The sequence below is a fragment of the Nyctibius grandis genome, chromosome 1 (genome assembly GCF_013368605.1).
Source record: "Nyctibius grandis isolate bNycGra1 chromosome 1, bNycGra1.pri, whole genome shotgun sequence".
NCBI lineage: Eukaryota > Metazoa > Chordata > Aves > Nyctibiiformes > Nyctibiidae > Nyctibius > Nyctibius grandis.
In genome coordinates, this window is record NC_090658.1 from 61,341,972 (window position 1) to 61,362,488 (window position 20,517).

The 20,517-nt window shown below is 41.5% G+C and overlaps 1 protein-coding gene across 1 annotated transcript in view; it reads left to right on the forward strand.

The window, feature by feature from the left end:
* SYNJ2 (synaptojanin 2) overlaps positions 1-20,517 on the forward strand; it is a 68,048-nt gene extending 47,531 nt beyond the window's left edge. The window contains exons 15-27 of the mRNA XM_068397462.1: positions 2,092-2,284; positions 4,019-4,177; positions 4,399-4,555; positions 6,561-6,678; positions 8,743-8,961; positions 10,175-10,253; positions 11,508-11,676; positions 12,064-12,216; positions 14,883-15,017; positions 15,114-15,226; positions 15,959-16,067; positions 17,400-17,602; positions 19,461-20,517. Of these exons, the coding sequence (XP_068253563.1) occupies positions 2,092-2,284; positions 4,019-4,177; positions 4,399-4,555; positions 6,561-6,678; positions 8,743-8,961; positions 10,175-10,253; positions 11,508-11,676; positions 12,064-12,216; positions 14,883-15,017; positions 15,114-15,226; positions 15,959-16,067; positions 17,400-17,602; positions 19,461-20,258 (2,605 nt within the window). The 3' untranslated portion in view covers positions 20,259-20,517. The remainder of the gene's footprint in view (positions 1-2,091; positions 2,285-4,018; positions 4,178-4,398; positions 4,556-6,560; positions 6,679-8,742; positions 8,962-10,174; positions 10,254-11,507; positions 11,677-12,063; positions 12,217-14,882; positions 15,018-15,113; positions 15,227-15,958; positions 16,068-17,399; positions 17,603-19,460) is intronic.

Sequence of the window (20,517 nt, forward strand, 5' to 3'; positions counted from 1 at the left end):
CTGCATTAAAATGCCTTATCCTGAGCAAGAATTAAGCAGGCTAAGTGTGAATGGGTAGGAAATAAGTAAATCAGCCCAAACTATCCTTAAGGTCTAGAGTGATGTAAACAGAGCCCTTTACTCTACATTAGGGGCACTTATTAACCACTGCATTTTGTGATTAAGATATCAAAAGCTGCCTCTTTCTTCCCTCTGGTCTCGTACCTACTGAGAAGGTGAGTGCAGAGCTTGTGCAAGATCAAGTGCTCTGGGCTAGGCAGAGTAACACAATCCAGGTAACCCTGATGGTCTTGCATTGCTGCCTTCCCAGTAATCTTGCTTCGACATGATTTTGAGAAATTACATATTTTTGGTGGTACGCAGCAATCCAGAAGTGTTTCTGTCAGTTTTTGATTTTTCACCTGGCTTACAAGGAACTTGAGTAATCCAGCAGGAAATGCATGGTTTAAATGGAGATCAGAAGCAGAACAGCACAGTGGCTTTGTTACAGCTGTCAAACTGCTAGGAAATGGTTGTAGCCCTTTGAAACTCAAGAGAAAAAGGGAGGAGTTTGATTTTAGTGACTGAGTTTCATCATTTAATGCTAATGTGCTGCTACGTGTTACATGAGCGTAATCAAACCTAACCTGTATGCTTGTGTAGTTTTTTTCCATGTCTAGAAAAGGAAAACAGAAATGATCAGAAGTGCAAAAAAAAAAGGCTTCTGTGCTTACAGAAATTGAAGAGATTAGGACAGACGTTAGAGAACAGATAAATAAGATGAGAGAATAGCTGAAGCTTACACAGCAATGAAAGGATTGATGAAATACAAGCAGTTGTGTGTACAGTGGGTTATCTCAACATAACCTTTGCCATGAATGCAAGTCAGATGAATATCGGTCAGCAGTTGGGTAGGCAGGCAGCAGGAAGGGAGAACTCCTTAGAGTGAAAAGACTGAGCACATGCTTCTTCTGGAGCGCTTGAAACCCATCTTTTCATAGAAAACATTGATGGTCACCTTTTGCCTCCCTGAGGATGTCTTTTCTGGAGGTTTTCTGCAGTCAGGAAAGAGGAAAATAAAGGGAAAAAAGATAGAAAAGATGGGGGGCAGGGAAAATGAAGTGCAGGGGAAAAAAGAGCCTGTAATATCTTGCATCGAGATCATGAATGCTTGACAATAACTCAGGTAAGACTTAGTGGTTTTCCCCCTGTCCCTTGCTTAAAGCCAGTAATATTCTAGTCCAGATCTGCTTGACATCAATCTGGAAAGTAAAATTTTCCTCACTGGGAAGGACATGCATGGTGCTGGGTTTGGTTACAACAATGATCTCATCATTTACTTATCTGATCAGACAGGCATGCTTTATGCTTAGAGTAGACTGGCTATCTGGGAGAAATTATCCTGCGAGCTGGTGGTCTGCTTTTGCCAAGCAAGTCATCTTCTTGTAGTTAAGTGTATGCTAATCATGACATAGAAATACTATGTAATTAACAGGATGCAGGACCTAAGCAATTTATCAGCAGTGTAGAACTCATTTTTGGAGTTAGGTATAAATAGCTGTATCTAATAATCACTGATTTTATTGCATCTGATTTAACAAATTACGGGTTATGATCTGTTGCTCTTTAATTGACTGAAAAATCCAGCACCAACTGCGAAGTTGGGTTTCAACACATGGTTGCTAATTAAAATGTTAACTGTCTGAAAAACAGATTCCTGTATGTTCAAAAGTAAAAGGAAATATAATAGTAGATTTTAGTTATTGTCACTATTTTAAAGATCATGGTGGAGGTAAACTTGAAAAGTATATTCTGTAGAAATTCCCAATATTTCAGAAAGAATGTCTTGCTGGTCTGTTTGGAAGGGACAAGAAAAGGAGGAAAATACTTTCAAATATTTTTATTTCTGTACTGTCTATACTTAATTTGAAACATAAGTACATGAGCATCATCAAGAAACTAAAAGATGTGCCTAAAAGCAGCCGGCTTTGTGGAGGGGAGAAGACATGGCATTGTAAATTGGCTTTTCCTTTATGTTGCAGTCAAAGTTAATTGAATGTTTGTCCCCACAGCCCTTTACTCTCTTCTCTTTCTATTTTTTTTTAAATACAGGGATGTAGCAATAGACACCGTGAAGACAGGAATGGGAGGAAAAGCTGGAAATAAAGGGGCAGTGAGCATTCGTTTTCAGTTCTATAGTACCAGTTTCTGCTTTATATGCAGTCACTTAACTGCTGGGCAGACTCAGGTGAAAGAGAGGAATGAAGATTATAAAGAAATTACCCAGAAACTCAGCTTCCCAATGGTAAGTGTAGGTTGTATGTATGCTAAAAACATTGGAGATAAAGGCTGTATCTTCACATTATGAAAGCTGGTCTCAGGCTGTCTTTGATGACAGGTCATCAAAGAAGTCATCTCAGTGCTATGGAGAATGGGCATAAAAGATAATGGTAAAGAAAACATGAAAAAAAAAAAAAAAGTATGTTTCACAGGAGACCAGATACTACCCAACATAATATTTGCTTTACAGAAGTTCTGCGCCTTTCAGAAAAGACAGTTGCTGCAGTCCTTGAAAAGTCCTCACCTTTGAGCAGTTTTCAAGTCAGTCTCTCAGAATGGTGCAACTTAACTGACAAATCTGTAAGGCCTCGTGGATAAGATCTAGGTGACTGGTGTTAGAGCTGGAAAGCATGATATTGGTAGCTCTTGCTGGCACTAGTTAGTAAGGGTTCCTAAAAGACCACCCATGCCACTCATTACATCAGTGCTTTAGCTGCTCCTGCTGAGGTATGACAGATATATTAGTTCTTGGTGACCAATATGGTACTTTCTGTTCCATTCATTTTGTCCTCATGAATGTGTCACTGTCAAGGAACTACTGGCTTTCCTCAGAGTGTGGCAAGTAGGCACTCTTGATCTGTATGAATGACTTTTCCCCTAAATTGTGTCAAATCAATCACCTTAGTGTTTTATGTCACACCTGTCTCCTCAGGCCAGTAGAATAACCCATGGAATTTGATAGCAGTGCTTCTTTGCTTCGCTTAATGGTTGCTTTAATTTCCACAGTGCTTTCTTTCTCAGACCTCTCAGGAGAGGTCCTAAGACAGGGACAGAATGAACCAGTTTGTGTATTCTGGTTAGTCAGCAAAAAATGGCATTTAGGTTGCAGAGCATAAAATTTTAACTCCCCGTTGTTTGCAAGGTTTAGAGGCTTGGCACATGCAGCATATCAATCAGTTGTTTTATGTAAGAACTAATATTGACAGTCTGGACATCCTGCATAGCGTATCTGTTCCAAATGGCCATACAGTTATCCTTATGGTAGATTTTCCTTCTAATACCTTCTAATTAGTTTTTTAATGTCCTTTACATTTATAATAGCTAAATATACCTTGTGTGTATAATACATATAAAGAGTGCCCTCTAGTGCTGTGACAGCAACAGCTTTGTGACATTTCCTTTCTGAATCTCTGGGTTTTAGAGGTTTATAGCTTAACTGAAAAAAAAAAAAGCCTGGTTAGAGGATAGGATGTTACACTTAGAACTGGAGTGAATTTTCATTGACATTTTATTTCAACACGTGTACAAAATTATGATGTGCACATAAGACCAAATTTGGAGCTTGTTCTTACTCAGGACCTTTGTTGCTGAATATGCCTTGGTACAAGAAGCACATGTTGTGTTATATTTAGAATATGTAAATATATGTGTGTGAAATGTGTTAGGGAAACAAACATATTTTTAATATTGATGATAGTCAAATTGTGAATATAAAGCTGGGATCCCAGCTTACACATACCTTCAGGAAACAGAGGTCAGAGTCTGACACTCTTGTTTACAAAATTCAGCTCAGCAGGATGAAAAAGACAGTGAAGGAACCGTTCAATTTTAGCACAAGATGGATTTTAATGAGTAGAATGTGGCAAGTAGGTCCGGTGTTTAGTAATTCAGAGAGATGGAGTTGTACATTTCAGTGCATTTAAAAGGTATTTTTATGAATGTGATTTAACATTAACAGTATTCTGTACCTCTAAACTAGGGGCGAAGTGTGTTCTCACATGACTATGTCTTCTGGTGTGGTGATTTTAACTATCGCATTGATCTAACATATGAGGAAGTCTTTTATTTTCTCAAACGTCAAGATTGGAAAACACTTTTGGAATTTGATCAACTACAGCAGCAAAAATCCAGTGGGAAAGTAAGTCAGTGTGTCTCATTTTCTGGAATACCTACATGTTGGCTTGGTCTAATTCCTTGAGAGTGTGAGAAAGTTGCATTTTCAGACCCTTGTTTGTAGTACATGAATGTAGTAATTTGTTTAAAAATCAGAATGTTGTTTGTTTGCAAGAAAGTTGATACATCACAATGGCACCTACCTCACCTGTAACTTAATCAAAGAGATGGTATATCTTTTCATAGATTTTTAAAGACTTCCATGAAGGGACTATTAATTTTGGACCAACATATAAATATGACATTGGCTCAGAGGCTTATGATACAAGTGATAAGTGCAGAACCCCAGCTTGGACTGACAGAGTGCTTTGGTGGAGAAAGAAACTGCCTTTTGAAAAAACAGGTGCGTAGGGTCTTTCCTCCTTCTTTATCTGAAAGTTGGTTTAGATTTCATCCAGAACACACATAAGGGGATTTAATCTAGTGAATGGTGAGGAAGGGATTTAGTGAGTTCTGGGCTGAGAGCTGTCTTGAGGTGTGTGTCGTAGTCTTAGTCAAATTGCAGTGGCTTTACTCAAGCAGATGTTCTTTCGGCTTCACTGGAATAACTTGCAGACATAGAGAGAGCGCTTTCTTCTTGAGCATGTGAAGAAAGGCTTCATGCTACCGATTGAAAAGGTGCCAGGAGCCCACTGAGGAACTGAAAACAATCCCAACTGTAGCAATCTAGAAATTAGTCCACATAAAGTTCCTGTGTTATAATGGCTAGATTGTTATAACTGTTATCCTCTGTCAAGGTATAAGCACTTTTCTGTAATTTCTTCTGCCTTGGTAATTCCTAGGAACGTTTCTGCTAGTTTCTGGAATTGGGGGAGTTTCATTAATTAGGGCTTATAAAGTACTTTGAGATCAAGAGTGGCCAGCACAACAGAAGGGCCGTTTTCACTTGTTATTCAGAAGTTACAATAACAAAATAAAAAGTATTTCTTTGCATATGCAGGGACTGTTTTTATAACCATTCTCTCAGTCTGCAGGTACATCTATCTCCCAATGTTTATAAAATCTGAACAAATTCATATTAAAAGTGTAATTGCTGGAGAAGTAATTTGGTTTGTGCCTGAAGATGTGATTTTTCACATGCCTGGGAACTACTGCTTGGAATCCAAGTCATACCATGAGTACATGAAGTGTAAGAACTACAAAGCAAAACTAGGGCAATCAGAGAGTACATGTTAATGTGATAGAGAGTTATTCACTCTTATTTAAGGAATGAAAAATAAAATAAAATGAGGAGCTTAAACCATTGATAGAGATGTAATGTGGGAAAGAAAAACTGTATGAGCCATGATAAGGAAGATAGAAGAGCCGTCTTGTGCTGGCTGTTTTCATTTTAGGAGAAAGAAAACCCTTTAGCATTTTCAATGCCTATTCTTTATTTTGCACGGGAAGGCTTGCACTTGGGAGGACTTTAGTTGGTGGAGTACACACAGAACGTAGGACCTGTCTAGCTGGTCTGCAAGAGCCAAGGCAGGTTCCTTTCTTTAGAGCTTGTAGGCCTCCCACAGCTAGCTCACATGGGTATATAACTCACCCTTTGTCTGTTCACCCACCTTCCCAGCCTTGCAAAGCTTTTCTAATTAGTTTGCTGCCAGAGTTCCTCTCCTTTACTGCTGGTGGCAAGGCTCTTCTGCCTCTGGCTCTAATTCTTTTGCCTTGCTTCTTTTTGCTGCTACAAGATAGACAACTATTTGCCTTCTGAGAATAAAGTGCAGCCCCAATGCGAGTGATGAGGCAGAAATGCCGTATTCTGTATTAACTCATTTTCAACTCCACAGAAAAGAGATGGAGTTATCTGTTAGCCCAAACAATGACCTAAAAACTTTCCTGTTACTGACAGCAATATAACACCTCACTCTAGCATAATGTCTGGAGCACTTTCTGTCACTTTAATGCATTGCAGAGGAAGTATTTGGAGGTTGGATTTGGACAGGTTTGCTTTCTCCCATCTCTTGTGTGTTATTTCTCCAGTCCCTGTGTGTTATTCACATTTGCAGTGTATTTTGCAAGTACAGTGTCTGTTTCTGGGGCAGGAAGAAAAATACTAACATGGCTCTGTCAACCCAGATTGTACAGGTAATTGATTGAGTGACATTCAGGTTAACCATTTTGCAGGTGTCTTATTCTAGTGATCTAGTGTTGTACTCCCTGTCCTTTCTGTATTTTTTTTTCCTAGTCCCTAACTTGTAAGTCTTTTAGGATACAAGCTCTTCTTTTAATGGTATATACCAGATCAAAAAAACCCCACGTCCCGCTACTAGGGTCTGTGAAGTGCATCCTAATAAAATAGCTTTTTACTGTTAGTAAAACTAGCTTTGAGTGAGTTTTAAATTGTGTTTTCTGCTTCATAGCTGGAGAGATCAATCTTCTAGACAGTGATCTGAATGCTGAAACTAAACTCAGGCACACCTGGACCCCTGGAGCCTTGATGTACTATGGGAGAGCAGAGCTGCAAGCATCTGACCACAGGTAAAGTCCTAAGCAAACAATCAGAGAAAGGGCTGCTGGGTTAGAATGTGTCATACTGAATTACACCTTCAGAGTGAGGGACCGAGTCTGATTGTAACTGGAATTACACCCTTATACTGTGTCCAGTATCCGTTTGGTGTTTTTTTTCCCCTCATGGTGGGTTTTATACCAGAGTGGCAAGTATCTATGGTCCTGTATTGGTTTCTGCTGCACTGTGATCTCAGGGTGGTTGGATAAGTTGCAGCAACAGGTATAGAAAACTGAGGGCTTTCTGTTGCTTGGTTTTGGGAAGCTCCGATACCAAAACAAGCTGCTCTGATGGACTCCCACTCAGCTTGCTGTGGGAGAGGAGGAGGTTGGGACTGTGTGGCTTGAAGAGGTGTAAGCCATGTACATGGGGTCAGATGTGACCTCTTCGGAGTAGTGAAGTGTTGGGCTTCTGAGCTTTCCTTAGGAATGGAGATGGGAGGAGGAGGAAAAAACAAATACCAGTGCCTCTGGTTGGTCCTTATCACTAACTTCTCTTTAGGGATATGAATGACCTTTCTTTGTTAAAATTGCCACCGCCTTAGTTCTCTGAAACAAATTCTGTAATAAACACACCTTGAAAGCTCCTTTGCATTCAGAATAATCTTTGTCTCACCCATTGCATGCCCTGTGGATATGCTACAATATTGTTCCTCACAGCAGCGCTCAGTGACCCACAGTAGCTGGCTCTGTGCTTCTCGTGGCGCTCTTGCACGCGAGGACTGTTCTGTATTCCTCCAGCAATGGAAGAACATGCCTCTTGCAATCAATTTCTCTGCATCAAGGCTTTGACATTGTTGTGTTCCACAAAGCACAGTGGAACTGCTGCACTCATGTAGGACCCCGAGGATGCAATCTGTGAAACATGGCTGTTGTACACTGGTTTTATATTTCAGCAAACTTGACTGTAAAAACTGCTTTTTAATTTCAGTCAGCAGGTTTGCTCTCCCGAGGTTTGTGCTGGAAAAAGGCCTTAGCTTTGTGACATATGGAAATGCATTATGATTCACAGGGCTTATAGAAATAGATAACACTTCCTATACCTTTTTTTTTTTCCCCCTATATTTTTCCTTTCTAGCTCTGCTGCTGTTCCTTTCATATATTCTGGTAATGCGTATTCCAGAGCCTGCTCTATTGCAAGTAGGAGGCAGCAATTTTGACATAGTTAGAAGAGCAGCCATCCCAGTTACTGCTCTGTGTGTACGTGCAGGTGGAAGTCTGAGAATGTGGATTGCATCCACTGAGATGAGACAAGTTTTACTCTTTCAGACAACTTTCTCAATTTTAGTTAGATGTAACACACAGAGGTATTTTGTAAGAACTGGCTGAAGAAGCAAGTTTGCAGTGTTGGCTGCTTATAATGTCATAGATTGACATATGTTTGCTACATAACCACATTGTACACTTGGAGTACCTTGGCCTTAGTTTTTGGAAAAAGACATCTTTATGTGGCCTTGTCTAATAGAAAACAATATATTGCCTTGCCGAGCTATAGATGTTTTGGGAGACAGCTGTTTGATAAGGAGTGAAGTATCCTGGTATTTCTAAACTGCAGGTTTGCCAGAAGCGCTACACGCAATTGTTACTTGAATTCCTTTATGGCATGTCCTCACTGTTACATTCAGCTAATGCAGGGCTGGTAAATATGATTAACAGTGCTCAAGGCATGATCTTCCGCTGCAGGAAAAATGAAACAGTCCACCAGACTGAACTTCTGGGTTGTATTGCCAGCCACAGTGCTTTTTTGCAGTGAGACCCTAAATAATTTTTACTGCTTCTCTTTTGGTGTAGGAGATAATAATCACTTCCTTCTAAGGCATAGTAGGCTTAATTAAATATTTGCAAAGAGATTTGACATCGTGGAGTTGAAAATTATCATAGATGTATGGAGTTTAAACAATACAATGTTTGTCCTTCACGCAGCTAATTTCTTACCTGTCCTACTGCTTGACATTGATGTTAATTTCATATAATCATTTCCTATTGGGTGATGTTGATCTTAATTTTAAATAAGCATTTCTCCTTTGTTTCATGTAGGCCAGTGTTGGCTATTGTAGAAGTGGAAGTTCAGGAAGTTAATGAAGCTGCCCGTGAGAGTGTTTTCCAGGAAGTGTCATCTTTCCAGGGACCGCTGGATGCCACAGTGGTGGTAAATCTGCTATCACCAACGCCTGAAGAGAAAAATGATTTTCCTGAAGACTTACGTACAGAGCTTATGCACATCTTTGAGGATTATGGCACTATTGTTCTGGTCAGGTAAGTTTGGGATCTGAGATGGCATGTCATTTATTCAAAAACACAGACTAGAAACTCCCTTTTTGTCCTGACAGAGTTAATTTTGTATTAGATAGTAGTATGCTGAATTCTTTTACTGCACGTTGAATTCTTCATTAGAAGTTGAATACAAGTGTGTTGAATATCTTTTACCTCTCATCAACCTGTTAAAGAAATAGTCTATAACAGCTCTCTTGGCTGAGCAGAGAAGAATTTTATTCAGTACAGCACCATAAAGCAGAGGCTTTGATGTGAATCATCACCTTTATCAGGCCTCATCTCCATGCATTGCTTCTGCTGGCAGGTCCTCAGGCCCTGCTTCACTTCCTCCGAGGAGGTCTGCTCTCTTCCAGCACACTTTCACACTCACTAGGATTTCCTGGCTGTCTCTCCTTTCTTTTGGGGGTCATTTTGCTTATTTTTTAATAGTATGGCTTCTCACAGTTCTAGCACCTACTGAGTTTGAGAGGAAGGGTGTGATACCTTCTGGCAGAGCAGTTTAATTTCATTCTGGTTGACTCTGTACAGGGCTCCAGCATAGCTATGAGACTTCTGTTTTGAGAAATATAGGTAAAACTGGTCAAGACGTGACAGACGACCTGGGAAACAAGACCAGAAACTTGTTTATGTTGTATTTGATCCATTTATTAATGGAGAAAACTGATGACCTGTTGTGTGGTTTTATTAAGTACCAAATATAAGTTGAGGGTTCAAAAGCAGCCCTGCAGGAACAGCAGCACCACCTTGCGTGTGAAGAAAAGGAGCAAGAAAAGAACATGCTTTGGTGGTTTTGTTTTGTTTTTAATTGCTTTACAGCTTGATGGTATACTACTCTTTGGGAATATCACATGTCCCCTGAGGTAAGGGATATGCAGAGCCATGGAAGTTAGCACAGAGGGAGCGTGCGCATCTAACTTGATATCCTATCACTAGCTGCTGAGATGTTTGCACTACGCTTCAGGGGTGACCCAGTAAAGGGCAGGGTGCTGGGGTCACGCAAGGGACGATGGGGGAGAGGAAGAGCCCAAATGGGATCCAAGATCACTTCCTCCTCCCCCAAAAAAAAGAGTTGTGAGGAAAATACAACTAAAACCAAATACGTAGCTGTACAAAACTATCATGCTTGCCTTTAAGGCTTTTTATTCAATGGTGAACTAAAATGCACTGTTTTCTCTTCTCTGCCTTTTTTTACTAGGATCAGTGGAGGTCAAATGCTGGTGACATTTGCAGACAGCAAGTCAGCTCTTCGTGTCATGGATATAGATGGTGTCAAAGTAAGACTCTCAAACCTATAATAATTTCATAACAAATTTCTCAAAAGTGGTTCCTTAGAATGAGATAGTTATGTTTCTAGCTAAATCAAGTAGTATTATTTTAAACAAATGTAGTGCTCACAAAGTCTTTATCTTTCACAGCTGCTAAGGTTTTTAATGTAGTATTTTGGTTTCAGGAGGGCTGGAGGTGACTTTTCTTGGAGCTCCTAAGCAATGCTTAGGATCTGGCCTCTGATACCACTACAGAATACATGGACTCGGTCATTGTTCTGCCACTTGAAGCAGTTCTCCTGAGATTATGTGTGACTTTATACTGTTGCCAAAGCATCCTCACCATTGTGGTTTGGAGGTTTTTTTGTTTCTCTGAAGTGTATCAAATAAACTCCTTCTGCCAAGCTGGAACAACATGATTCATTGGCCTCCGCGGCAAACTCAGCATTAGCAGTAGGCATTTATCTTTCCATGCCCTGCTCTTCCTTCCCACACACATACTCTACAAGTCATGAACCACCTCATTTATGCTGACAGAATTGTTTGTGGGGCTGCGCTGTAAACTTAACACTAAAGTAATGGATTTAACTCTCATTCTTCTTTCGTATTTGGAGTTTTATGCTTTAATTTGGCTCATTTCATTGATGTAATTTATAGCACAGTCGGAAACACAATTTTATGTGCACAATGTTTGAAGGTGCTGAGAACCTGGGTTGTGAACTTTCCAAACCAATTTTCCTGCCCAAGCTGCTGGCTTGGATACATCTCACCCCAACTGGCATGGAGCAACACATATAAGCAGCTGTAGTCTTAATCTGTTTAATGATATACTTTCCACATACATCAACCATCATACCTGGGATTTTCTGAGCAGAGAGTCTCCTTACAAGTGGCAGCAGGTAGCAAAGTCTTGTGTGTTCTAAAGCTACCAACTCAAAAATGGAACTCTCCCACACCATTATTGCTATCACGGTACCGTTTTGATGATATTTGAAGTTTCACCTATTTCTCAAGTATTTCCCAAATGCAGCAGCAGTGCTTTTGAGCTGTGAAGCTAATTTTCTTTCAAGAATATTGTTACAGTCTGAAAACTTGGTTATGGGGGTAGGAAGAGTTCTTCCTTTTAGCTTCTGAAATGAAGCTTTAGTTGTATCAGTTTCTGAAGCAGTGGTACAATCCTGGCAGCACTTGCTTATTCTGTTTGGGTGTTTTTGCTTTGTGAAGTTGCTTGGCAAAGGGGAGACAATTCTTTCTTCGCATTAGGTCAGAGGCAGAACAGTGAAGATCCGGCCCAAGACCAAGGACTGGCTAAAGGGCCTTCAGGAGGAAATTGCTCGAAAACGTGACAGCATTGCTCCCATGTCCCCCACGGCAAACTCCTGTCTTCTGGAAGAAAACTTTGACTTCTCGAGTTTGGACTATGACTCAGAAGGTGAGCACCAGGTTTCTAAGCTAAGTTGTGAGAAATTGCTTTGCTGACTTTGGTTGAACAGAGAAGGTGCAGTATGAGTGTCGGTGGTATCTTGATTTGTAATGAAACTGCACTTCTTAAAAAGAGGATTGTAACTAAAGCCATGATCCGGCACTGTGCCTGGGCAGAGAACTGTTGCTTAGATCATCCTATCAATTTAGTGTTACAATATATGTTAGCAAATCCAGTGTATGGTACAGTTGTGTGTATAGAAACAAACTGTAATGAAACACATGGGTTACACAAGAAGCTTGCCCAACCCATATATTAAATTCATTGAATTGTAGTAGAGAGAGACAGAGAATGCATTTGCACACTAAGTCTTTGTTATCTAATATTTTAATTCAGGTGATATAGTGGAGGATGAAGATGATTATTTAGATGATGCTTTGTGTCAAGACCTAGTAGCAGACACAGCAGAAGATATGCCTGAGGGCTGTGGACATTTCTCCTCCATAGGTCATTCAAACAAATCTGGACAAAACCCACAGCTGTGTAAAGGTAAATTATCTACATTCCTTAAAGTAAGACTTGAAGGTTTGTTGTTTGTTCTCCTTTTGTCTATATTTCCCTGTTCATTTATATTTTCATTGTAGGTCCTCCAAAGATAAGGATCCTCTTTTTGGTACATGTTCATACAATGCTGAACCCTCCTTGAGTTAGTGACTGTAACTGAGGCACTCCAGCGTAACAGCAATACAAATAATAAGGCTTAGATCCTCCTCCTCACTAGCCCAGGGCAAGGCAAGAGTGCTGAGAAATGCTGATTTCCTTTTATAGTCAGGAGAAATTGTCTTTTTATCCATTTGATGTTGTTCGGCACCAGAGCATACAACAAAAAATTGTCCATTATTTCTTATTGGTGAGAGCCAGAGCAAAATCAAACCAAAGGAATCCTGTTGATTCAGTGATGGGCTTGGCCCCATTCTTCGAGCAATAGCTGTGGCAGTGCAGTCAGGGGTAAGCTGGACAGTCCAGCTGGAGGTTATTGCGTTCAAATTAATTACTTCAAAGAAGCCTAAAGTTTCTCCTTTGTTCCTTTTTTATTTACGTCTGAAGAAGTTGAGGTTCACACAACAGGTACATTCATTCTTTTAGTGCTTCATAAATGTGTTACCTTTTTTCCTGGTCACCTGGCTTGTTTGCACATTATTGTGAGATGACTTGGTAAAGAGAAGATAAAGCTGTGAAGAGAATATGGATAAAAACTGCAGCAAGAACTAGCCACACCAGTGGTGGTTTGGGATGTGATCAGGACATGCTGCAGTGACCAAACATTGACAGGCTGGGTCATGTATTAAACACTTACATGACAGCAAGTGATTCAGTAGCTGTCTTTCTGCATTCTCTCAGACATGCTTTATCTTTTGACATAAAAGTGAAAACTTTAATACCTTCAAAGGTTGAGTCAGAAGTAGAGTTCAAAAAGATGAAACGATGAAATGAAATTCGTAAGTTTACGCAGACAGATTTTCCAAACAATCAGAGTGATATACAGCTTGCTTGCCCACCTTGACTCATACGCTGGGCACACTGTGGCCAAACCCAGAAACCTAGCCCTGAGCCAAGGAGTCATCTGTCATTATTAAATACTGTGAAGCCAATCACTTTGTATTATAGGGTGCCTTGCCCTCCAAACACCTCTGGCCTACTGTGTGATGATTCATTAAGGTACAGAGAATTGCAGTGATTCTTTTCACCCACACTAACTCTTCTCCACAAAAAATATCACAAAGTAAATGGAGATTATAAAGCATGGTTTGAAAGAGGTCAAGGTGGGGCTATGATCTCACACAACTCAAAATAGGATATATTCAGTCCATCTTGAAAGTCTGTGCAATTTCAGATACCTCCATAAGCTTCCAGTTCTGCCTGAGTCACTCCTAATTGAAGGTATGATGATTGTATAGCTCATCTTAGACACAGACGGAAACCAGTCATGGGCAGAGCAGTGTGTACGTGTGTTTCTGAGGTCAGAGAAGGGCATAGCCTCCCAAAAGTGATGTCCCTGGGAGCCGTTGCCTAAAAGCAGCAGCCTTTTAGGGGAAGCGATAGAGTAGTGGTGGCTGGTTTTTGTCTTGTATTCAGTGTTACTGCCAGAATTTCAAGCTGTGCTTTTAGGCACCTGCATGACTCCTTGGATCGTACTGATGAGCCCATATCTGCAGCTTAGAAGCATTGAAAATGCAGAGAGAAGGGGGAGGGCAGGTTGGGCAGATCACAGGCTGTGTCTCTGTGGCTGCCATCCACTGCTGAGTGGGAGTAGGAAACGGTGAGGCAGCTCAGTATTCCCTGCAGAGCACAGCTTTCTGAAAAACAGGAACTTGTGTAAAAATGCCTGAAGTATGAGAGACTGTTGCTACACAATTCCTTCCCCATCCTGTCCAAACCACAGGGACAAAACTAAACCCAGTGGATTTTGGAGCCCTTAAGAACATAGCTGCATGGCTGGGCAGCTGTGGCGGTGTGAGAGAACTGAAGCGAAAGCCCTCACTATAGCAGACTGGGAGACTAAAGCAATCCCTGCTTCTCACCTCTGCAGCTGTCATAGAGGCTTAGACAGGATGAAAGACTGTGTAATTACTTAGCCATGCACGGTGCAGCCAAGGGCTAGCAGATTGAGGCAGGTGTACCTGTTAGGAGACGTTGCTGGAAAGCAGAGATGTGATGAGTGAGCCATTCAGACAGACTTTTCTCTGGCATAAAAACAGTTCTCCTGAGCAAGGAAACTTGTCTAATCCTCAGAGGGGATTTCTATGATAAGGAAGGAAGAGCAAGGGATTGACTGTGACTAGCCTCCTCATGGCTGCCGTGACACAGTTTGAATGAGAGCAGGTTGCCACCAAGTCTGGCTGTGAAAATTTCAGAATCTAACAAGGTGACTGCTAACCCTGAAATCAGATGGAGGCAATCTTTGTGTTGGCTCAAACAGTTAATAAATGCTGGAAAAGGAGGGAGTGAAGTGTTTGACAAAAGGGTAGATGTTTCCTGGAGTGGGACCAGGGAGACATTCGGGCACAGCAAAACAATATGAAAGGAGCCATGCTGTGTTGCTGAGATACCTGGTTGAGGCTTGCCATTCATTATCACCTCTCTCCTGACCACCTAGATTTGGTGCATCTCACCCAGCGGATATCTAATACAGATCCTTCCTAAAATTTCCCTAGATGATACAGACCTGGCTGATTTGAAGCGAGAGCTGGAGGCAAGTGGGGAACGTCACCGCCGGACTCCAAGCAGGTCTCAGTCCATTCCTACCAGGCCTCGGCCACTTCAGCCACCACAGAGGCCTCCCCCTCCTGGTGAGTTTAACTTTCTTTAATGTTGTGTTGGCCCATTGCAGATAAAATGTTGTACCAGCTCTTGAATGTAAAAAGCCATTTTTATTCTTCTTTTAGCTGGACCATCAGGCAAAAAGTCCCCCTCAGATGGTTCCCACTCTCCAGGAAGCCACTCTACCTGCTCCATCCTGGCAACAGCAAAGCTGCTAGCCGGAGCCCCTCAGCAGCCAGTGAGTCCTGCCGCTCAGTGTGGCCACTTAACATTGTCCTGATCTCCCCCATCTACATAGACACTGAGCATTGTGTACATGATGCACCTGTCACACCAAGAAGGAAGTCCATCACGTGCTTGAGCTGGAAATGCTAAGATGAACTTGTTGTACTGTAATACTAGACTGTAGGACCTGCTAGACACCAGAAAAGTGTTATTAAATTGCCAGAAATTAGAAAGGCCAAAGAGGGAGAGAGAGAATGGTCCAAGACCAGGGCACTGTTGGTTTATTCCACGTGCTGCTTTCTGACAGATGCTAACTTGAATTTTCAACACCATAATCTGCTTTAATTCTTTTCTCACCTCTTTTTTGATGGGCCATGCTAGTGCCCAGCACACAGGAAAAGTCTTGACCATTGCCAGCAAGGCTGCTAGCCCTCTGCGTAGACCAAGACCGGAATGTGGAAACACCTCCCGACTCCTCTTTTGTTGGATGAGAACCTTAATGTATTGAACAAGGGGTGGCTAAGGCTCTAGCTGTGGCAGTAAGCCATTGGCCTGTCTGTCAGCTGGTAACATAGATGTAATATCTGCCAAAAGACTTCCCACCATTTCTGTAGTATTTATAGATTGCTGAATAGCCACTGGCAAAACCATAACTTCACAGGTGTGTGAGCTTAGCTGTAAGATTACAGGTGTACAAGAAAAAACAGTTTTCTCAAGATGACTCATTCTCATATTTTTGTTAAAGCCTAAAGTCCGGACTGGAATAAGTAAACCTTACAACGTCAAGCAGATCAAAACCACCACAGCTGAGGAAGCAGAAGAAGCTATTAGATGTCTTATGGAAGCTAAAGGAGGTGAGCACAGCTTTCTGACTTATAAAAATTCTTTATTTAAAGAAAACTGTAGGTGTATTCATCCTTCCTGTCATAGCCCAGATGCTCATATTTCTGTTCAGAAGCTCACCTGAACACTGACATACACATTCTTGCAAGATTGTACTGAGTGTTCTCTGTCAGTTTTCGTAATATTAACCTTTTTTTTCACAATGAGTTACTCAAGTTGTATATTTTGTTGTAGAACCTGTTACTAGGAGCATCTTGCGTTACTTATGTCCAGATTAGTCTGAAAAATTGAAAGATAAAGATGGGTCTTCCTAAACTGATGGTGCCTGTGTTAGCTCAGAGTTGCATAAAGGATTATTTGCCACTCTATTTAGCAAATGCTCACTATTCCAAGCAGGACTAGAGAGCACATCCAGCTATGGGAGAAATAACCTGGATTCTGTTCACATTTGGACAGCAAGTGTAGTTGTAACCTGGATAGAAACTTGCACCACTTTAGCTTGAATGGCTAAGCTAAAAGGCTGCTCTGTGTACAGGCTCTCTGTGTAATCCCTGGAGAAGAGAGCTTCTTGCACAGGCAAGTTAGAGGAGGAAACCAGCTTAGGTAGTGAAACATAGGCAATGTGACTGTGCCCTCCAGGGTTGCAAGTAGTCCTTCTGCTGATGCTGTATGAATGAGAAAGAACACAGTATGACTCTGAAATAGCTACCTGAGTGTGCAAGGCTCTCAGTTTAGGAGAATATCCCTTTTTATTTGTAAATAGAGCAAGTGCCGTTTGGAATAATCCAATTTAATTAGAAATATCATAAAGGCATCTTGATCTTTGTTCCTTAGAGAGTGCTGTACATATGTTTTTTTAAATCAGTTTTACTCTCCATTAATTTTGAAATTCACATTAAGCATTCCACTCAGTGTTGGCAAGGAAACTAGTCCAGTCAGCATCACTTCCAGTCCCTTGTGCTCTACCACCAGCTGGCATTTACAGTTCTTCCCAAAGTACAAGACGCGCTCGGTGTCATTATCTTGATTATCCAGATAAGGAAAACGGAGCAAAAGGAGACTCAGGACTTGAGTCCAGTACTCCTGAACTCCCAGCCAGTGTTTTATCCGCTTGGCCAAATGGTGGCACAGTACTGCTGTTTTGGCAGATGGGAGTTTTTCCCTAACTGCCTCTTACAAATGTGACAGGAGTACAAAGGTCTGTGTTTATTTCTAAAGCCTGCCTTCCTGGCCTGAACACATTCCCTTTAGGCATGCGTGTCTTGGGAAATGTCATTGTGAAAGAAATTATCTTGAAGCTACAGTCTGATCAAGCCAAGATGCTAATTATTTTTGCTTTTCAGGAGTACAGGAAGATGCACTAAAGCCTGCTCCAACTAGAAACCAAATATTCACCAAACCCGAGCCTCTTCCCAGCATCACAAAGTCAGCATCATTTCAAGGGCCGCAGGTGGGACCAGTGCTTATGCCCCATCGCCCACCACCCAAAGTTCCAACTACAAAGAAGCCAGTACCTCTGCAAAGGACCGGAGTCAAGGCGGAAAATGTAAGATAGTTGCAGCAAAATGCATCCAGCCTCCTTTACACCGCGTGCACAATGGCAAGAGGGGGGTGGGCTGTGAAACAGTTTGTTCGAAGTCCTGTCATTTAAAGTTCTTAGTCAGCAGGTGCTGAAATGATTCTGTGTATTGTAGCCATCAAGGCATAAAAATGTATTAGGCAATTGGAAAGGAAAAAGAGCTTTGACTTCATTACTCAGCTGTATTCAGCTTTTCTATAATAGTCAGTCCATTCTCTTAGGTTTTGTTACTTTTCTTCTGGTTTGTCTAAACCTTGTCGGGATTTAAGACTCATCCCTTCTTTATCACCGTGTTTACTTTTGACCACGTCATAAGTGGTCTGTTCTGTATTGATTTGGAGGCAGCTCCTTGATCAGTGTGCTGTTCTGTTCAGACACCTCTGACTTTTCTCACACACATAATGGGATTCAGCCTTTCACTTTGGATTCTGGATTCTACTTGAGAGTTCAGGTTCCTAAAAATACAAACCTGTAATCTGTCTCTCTGTCAGGTCTCTACAATGGAGATAATTGTTCTTCACCTCTGGAGCTGCTAAAATGAGTATTTAATGGTGAAAGCAATTTAAGTACAAGAGAGGGACAAATACAACCTTTCATACTCTTCCTTTGACAGAACCTTTGCTAGGAAGCTCTGTTCTAAGTTGTCAGGACTCCTGCCTTACCTTCCTTTGTAAAGGCATTCACCCCTTGTCTGTCATGGACTTTGTGCCATCTCTACTTAGCAGATTCACAAAAGAAAAACGAACAGACAACATGGTGTGTGCCCTTTCCTTAAACATCCAGTAACCAAGAATGGTCTGTTCATTTTGTTTAGGTTGTCACCATTCCCAGGGCACTCCTGAAAGGTGCTGAGAGGGACTACTATTTTGGTGTTAGTTATATGAAATCTCTTGCAGGAATATATCTATTTCAGTTTGACTCAATCCGCTCCTTCCTCCATCTGAGTGAATTCAGATGGGAGTTGTGTACTTGAAAACCTCTACCCAATCCACCTCTATCGTTAAAAACACATGCAATCAAAGGTAGGCAACTTGACAACAGCATATAGACACAAGTGGCAGGGGGTATGTCCATTATGAAATACTGACTGGATATTTTGACTGCATTAAAAAGCCTTTATATTATCTTTTAATATATGGGAGAGTAATAAAGGATTAAAATGCTTTCATTCAGCTGCACTGAGTGTGAGATATCTGAAGCAGCCCCTGCCCTCTTGGACTGAGCTGGGTTCCAGTTATTTATATATCTTTAAATGGTGAATATCTGCTAGGTTGTACTTTGAGAGTTTAATTTTAGCTTCAGTTCCTGAGACACGACAGAGACATTAATGCATTTCCTGGGTTAACTTAAGCTAATTGTCCTTCAACCTTATCTATCAGAACACACCCAAAGGCATGTGCTGCTGGGCCCATTAATTTAGCCCTCCCTGTGCATTCTTGCTTAAATAATATTAGTCAGCAGAGAGCTATAACAAATAAATAACTCTTCAGAACTGTGTTAATTTAGTCTGGAGCAAAATCCTAACGTGAAGGAGAGATGGTCAGAAGGAGATGTATTTCTCATACAGGGAGCGAACAGGCTGTAGGATACTTGTCCTCAAATAGCACTCTGTAGATGAACATTGGTCCAAGGCACAATGCAAGAGAACAGAACCAAGCAGGTGCTCTGTAAACCTGTGCTGTCACACCTCCTCTTTATACTGCTTCTTTTTCTTCCAGGACTGTCAGCTTGTCTCAGTAATGCCATCAGTAGGAGTTGCACTAGAAGTGACTCAGTTTCAGGTACCATTTTTGTTCTCAAATTTCTTGTTCCTTTTCCCTCTCAGGTCATGCCTGCAGAAGAGCAATTTGACCAACAGACAGAACAGTCTCCTTTTGGCTTGCCAGAGCCCTGTCTAGAAGCCAGACCTATTCTTAGTCCAACCAGGGTTACTCCAGTCCCCAAACCCAGAACACCACAGTCTGGGAAGCCTCAGGAGAGCAAGGGGAGCAGTGAAAGGCAGCTCCCCTCAGCAAGCATGGCTGAGGCCATTGCGCTGCCTCCCCAGAACACTTCCTTTGCCCCAAAGGTGCCACCCCGAAGAAAGAAGTCGGCTCCTGCAGCTCTTCATCTGCAAGTTCTCCAGAGCAGTGACAACCCACTTTTTAGTGGGTTAATGTTCAACTCCAACAATAACAATCCTGGGTTCTGCCCCCAGTCTCAGGACACTCCTGTCCCCGCACAGTCTGCTCTCTCAGCTCCTACATCCTCTGCCAGCCCAGAAAACAGCACAACTAAGCAGCTGGCACCAAATGCTGCAGAATTGATGGCTAACCTTCAGGGCCCTCCTGTAGCAGGCCAGCATCCACAGCTCACAGATACCAGCTCCCTTCCAGAGAACACCAGTCTTTTGGACCTGGACACGGATTCTTCCTGCCCTCTTTCCCTACAGGCAGCATCGGCTGCTTCTCTAGCACACGCTCCAGAAAACTTAAAACTCTCCAGCTTGAAAGATTTCAGTCACTGGGTTACATTTAGTGATGATGAAGACAGTGGCGCGCTGTCAGGAGGGTTCAACGAACTGCTTGTCTTAGAACAAAAGAAAAATACCTTGATGAAGACAAATACTGATTTAGAACTGTAAAATTTTGTCCCCTTAGTGTTCCTATACAACTCATAATTATGATGCAAAATAGACATAAATTTTTTGCACAAAGATTTTTATTTAAGGAAACAGATCATCTGTCCATGCTACATTTCATTTTCATGTTTAAAGATCAAGATACTGCCCCTGGAGGGAAAGGTATAGAATATACAACCTAACATTATCTACGGCTTGTTTGAAAAGTTCTTTATTCTAAGTTATTTCTTGTTATTAATCCATCTTAAGATGTTTTATTTCA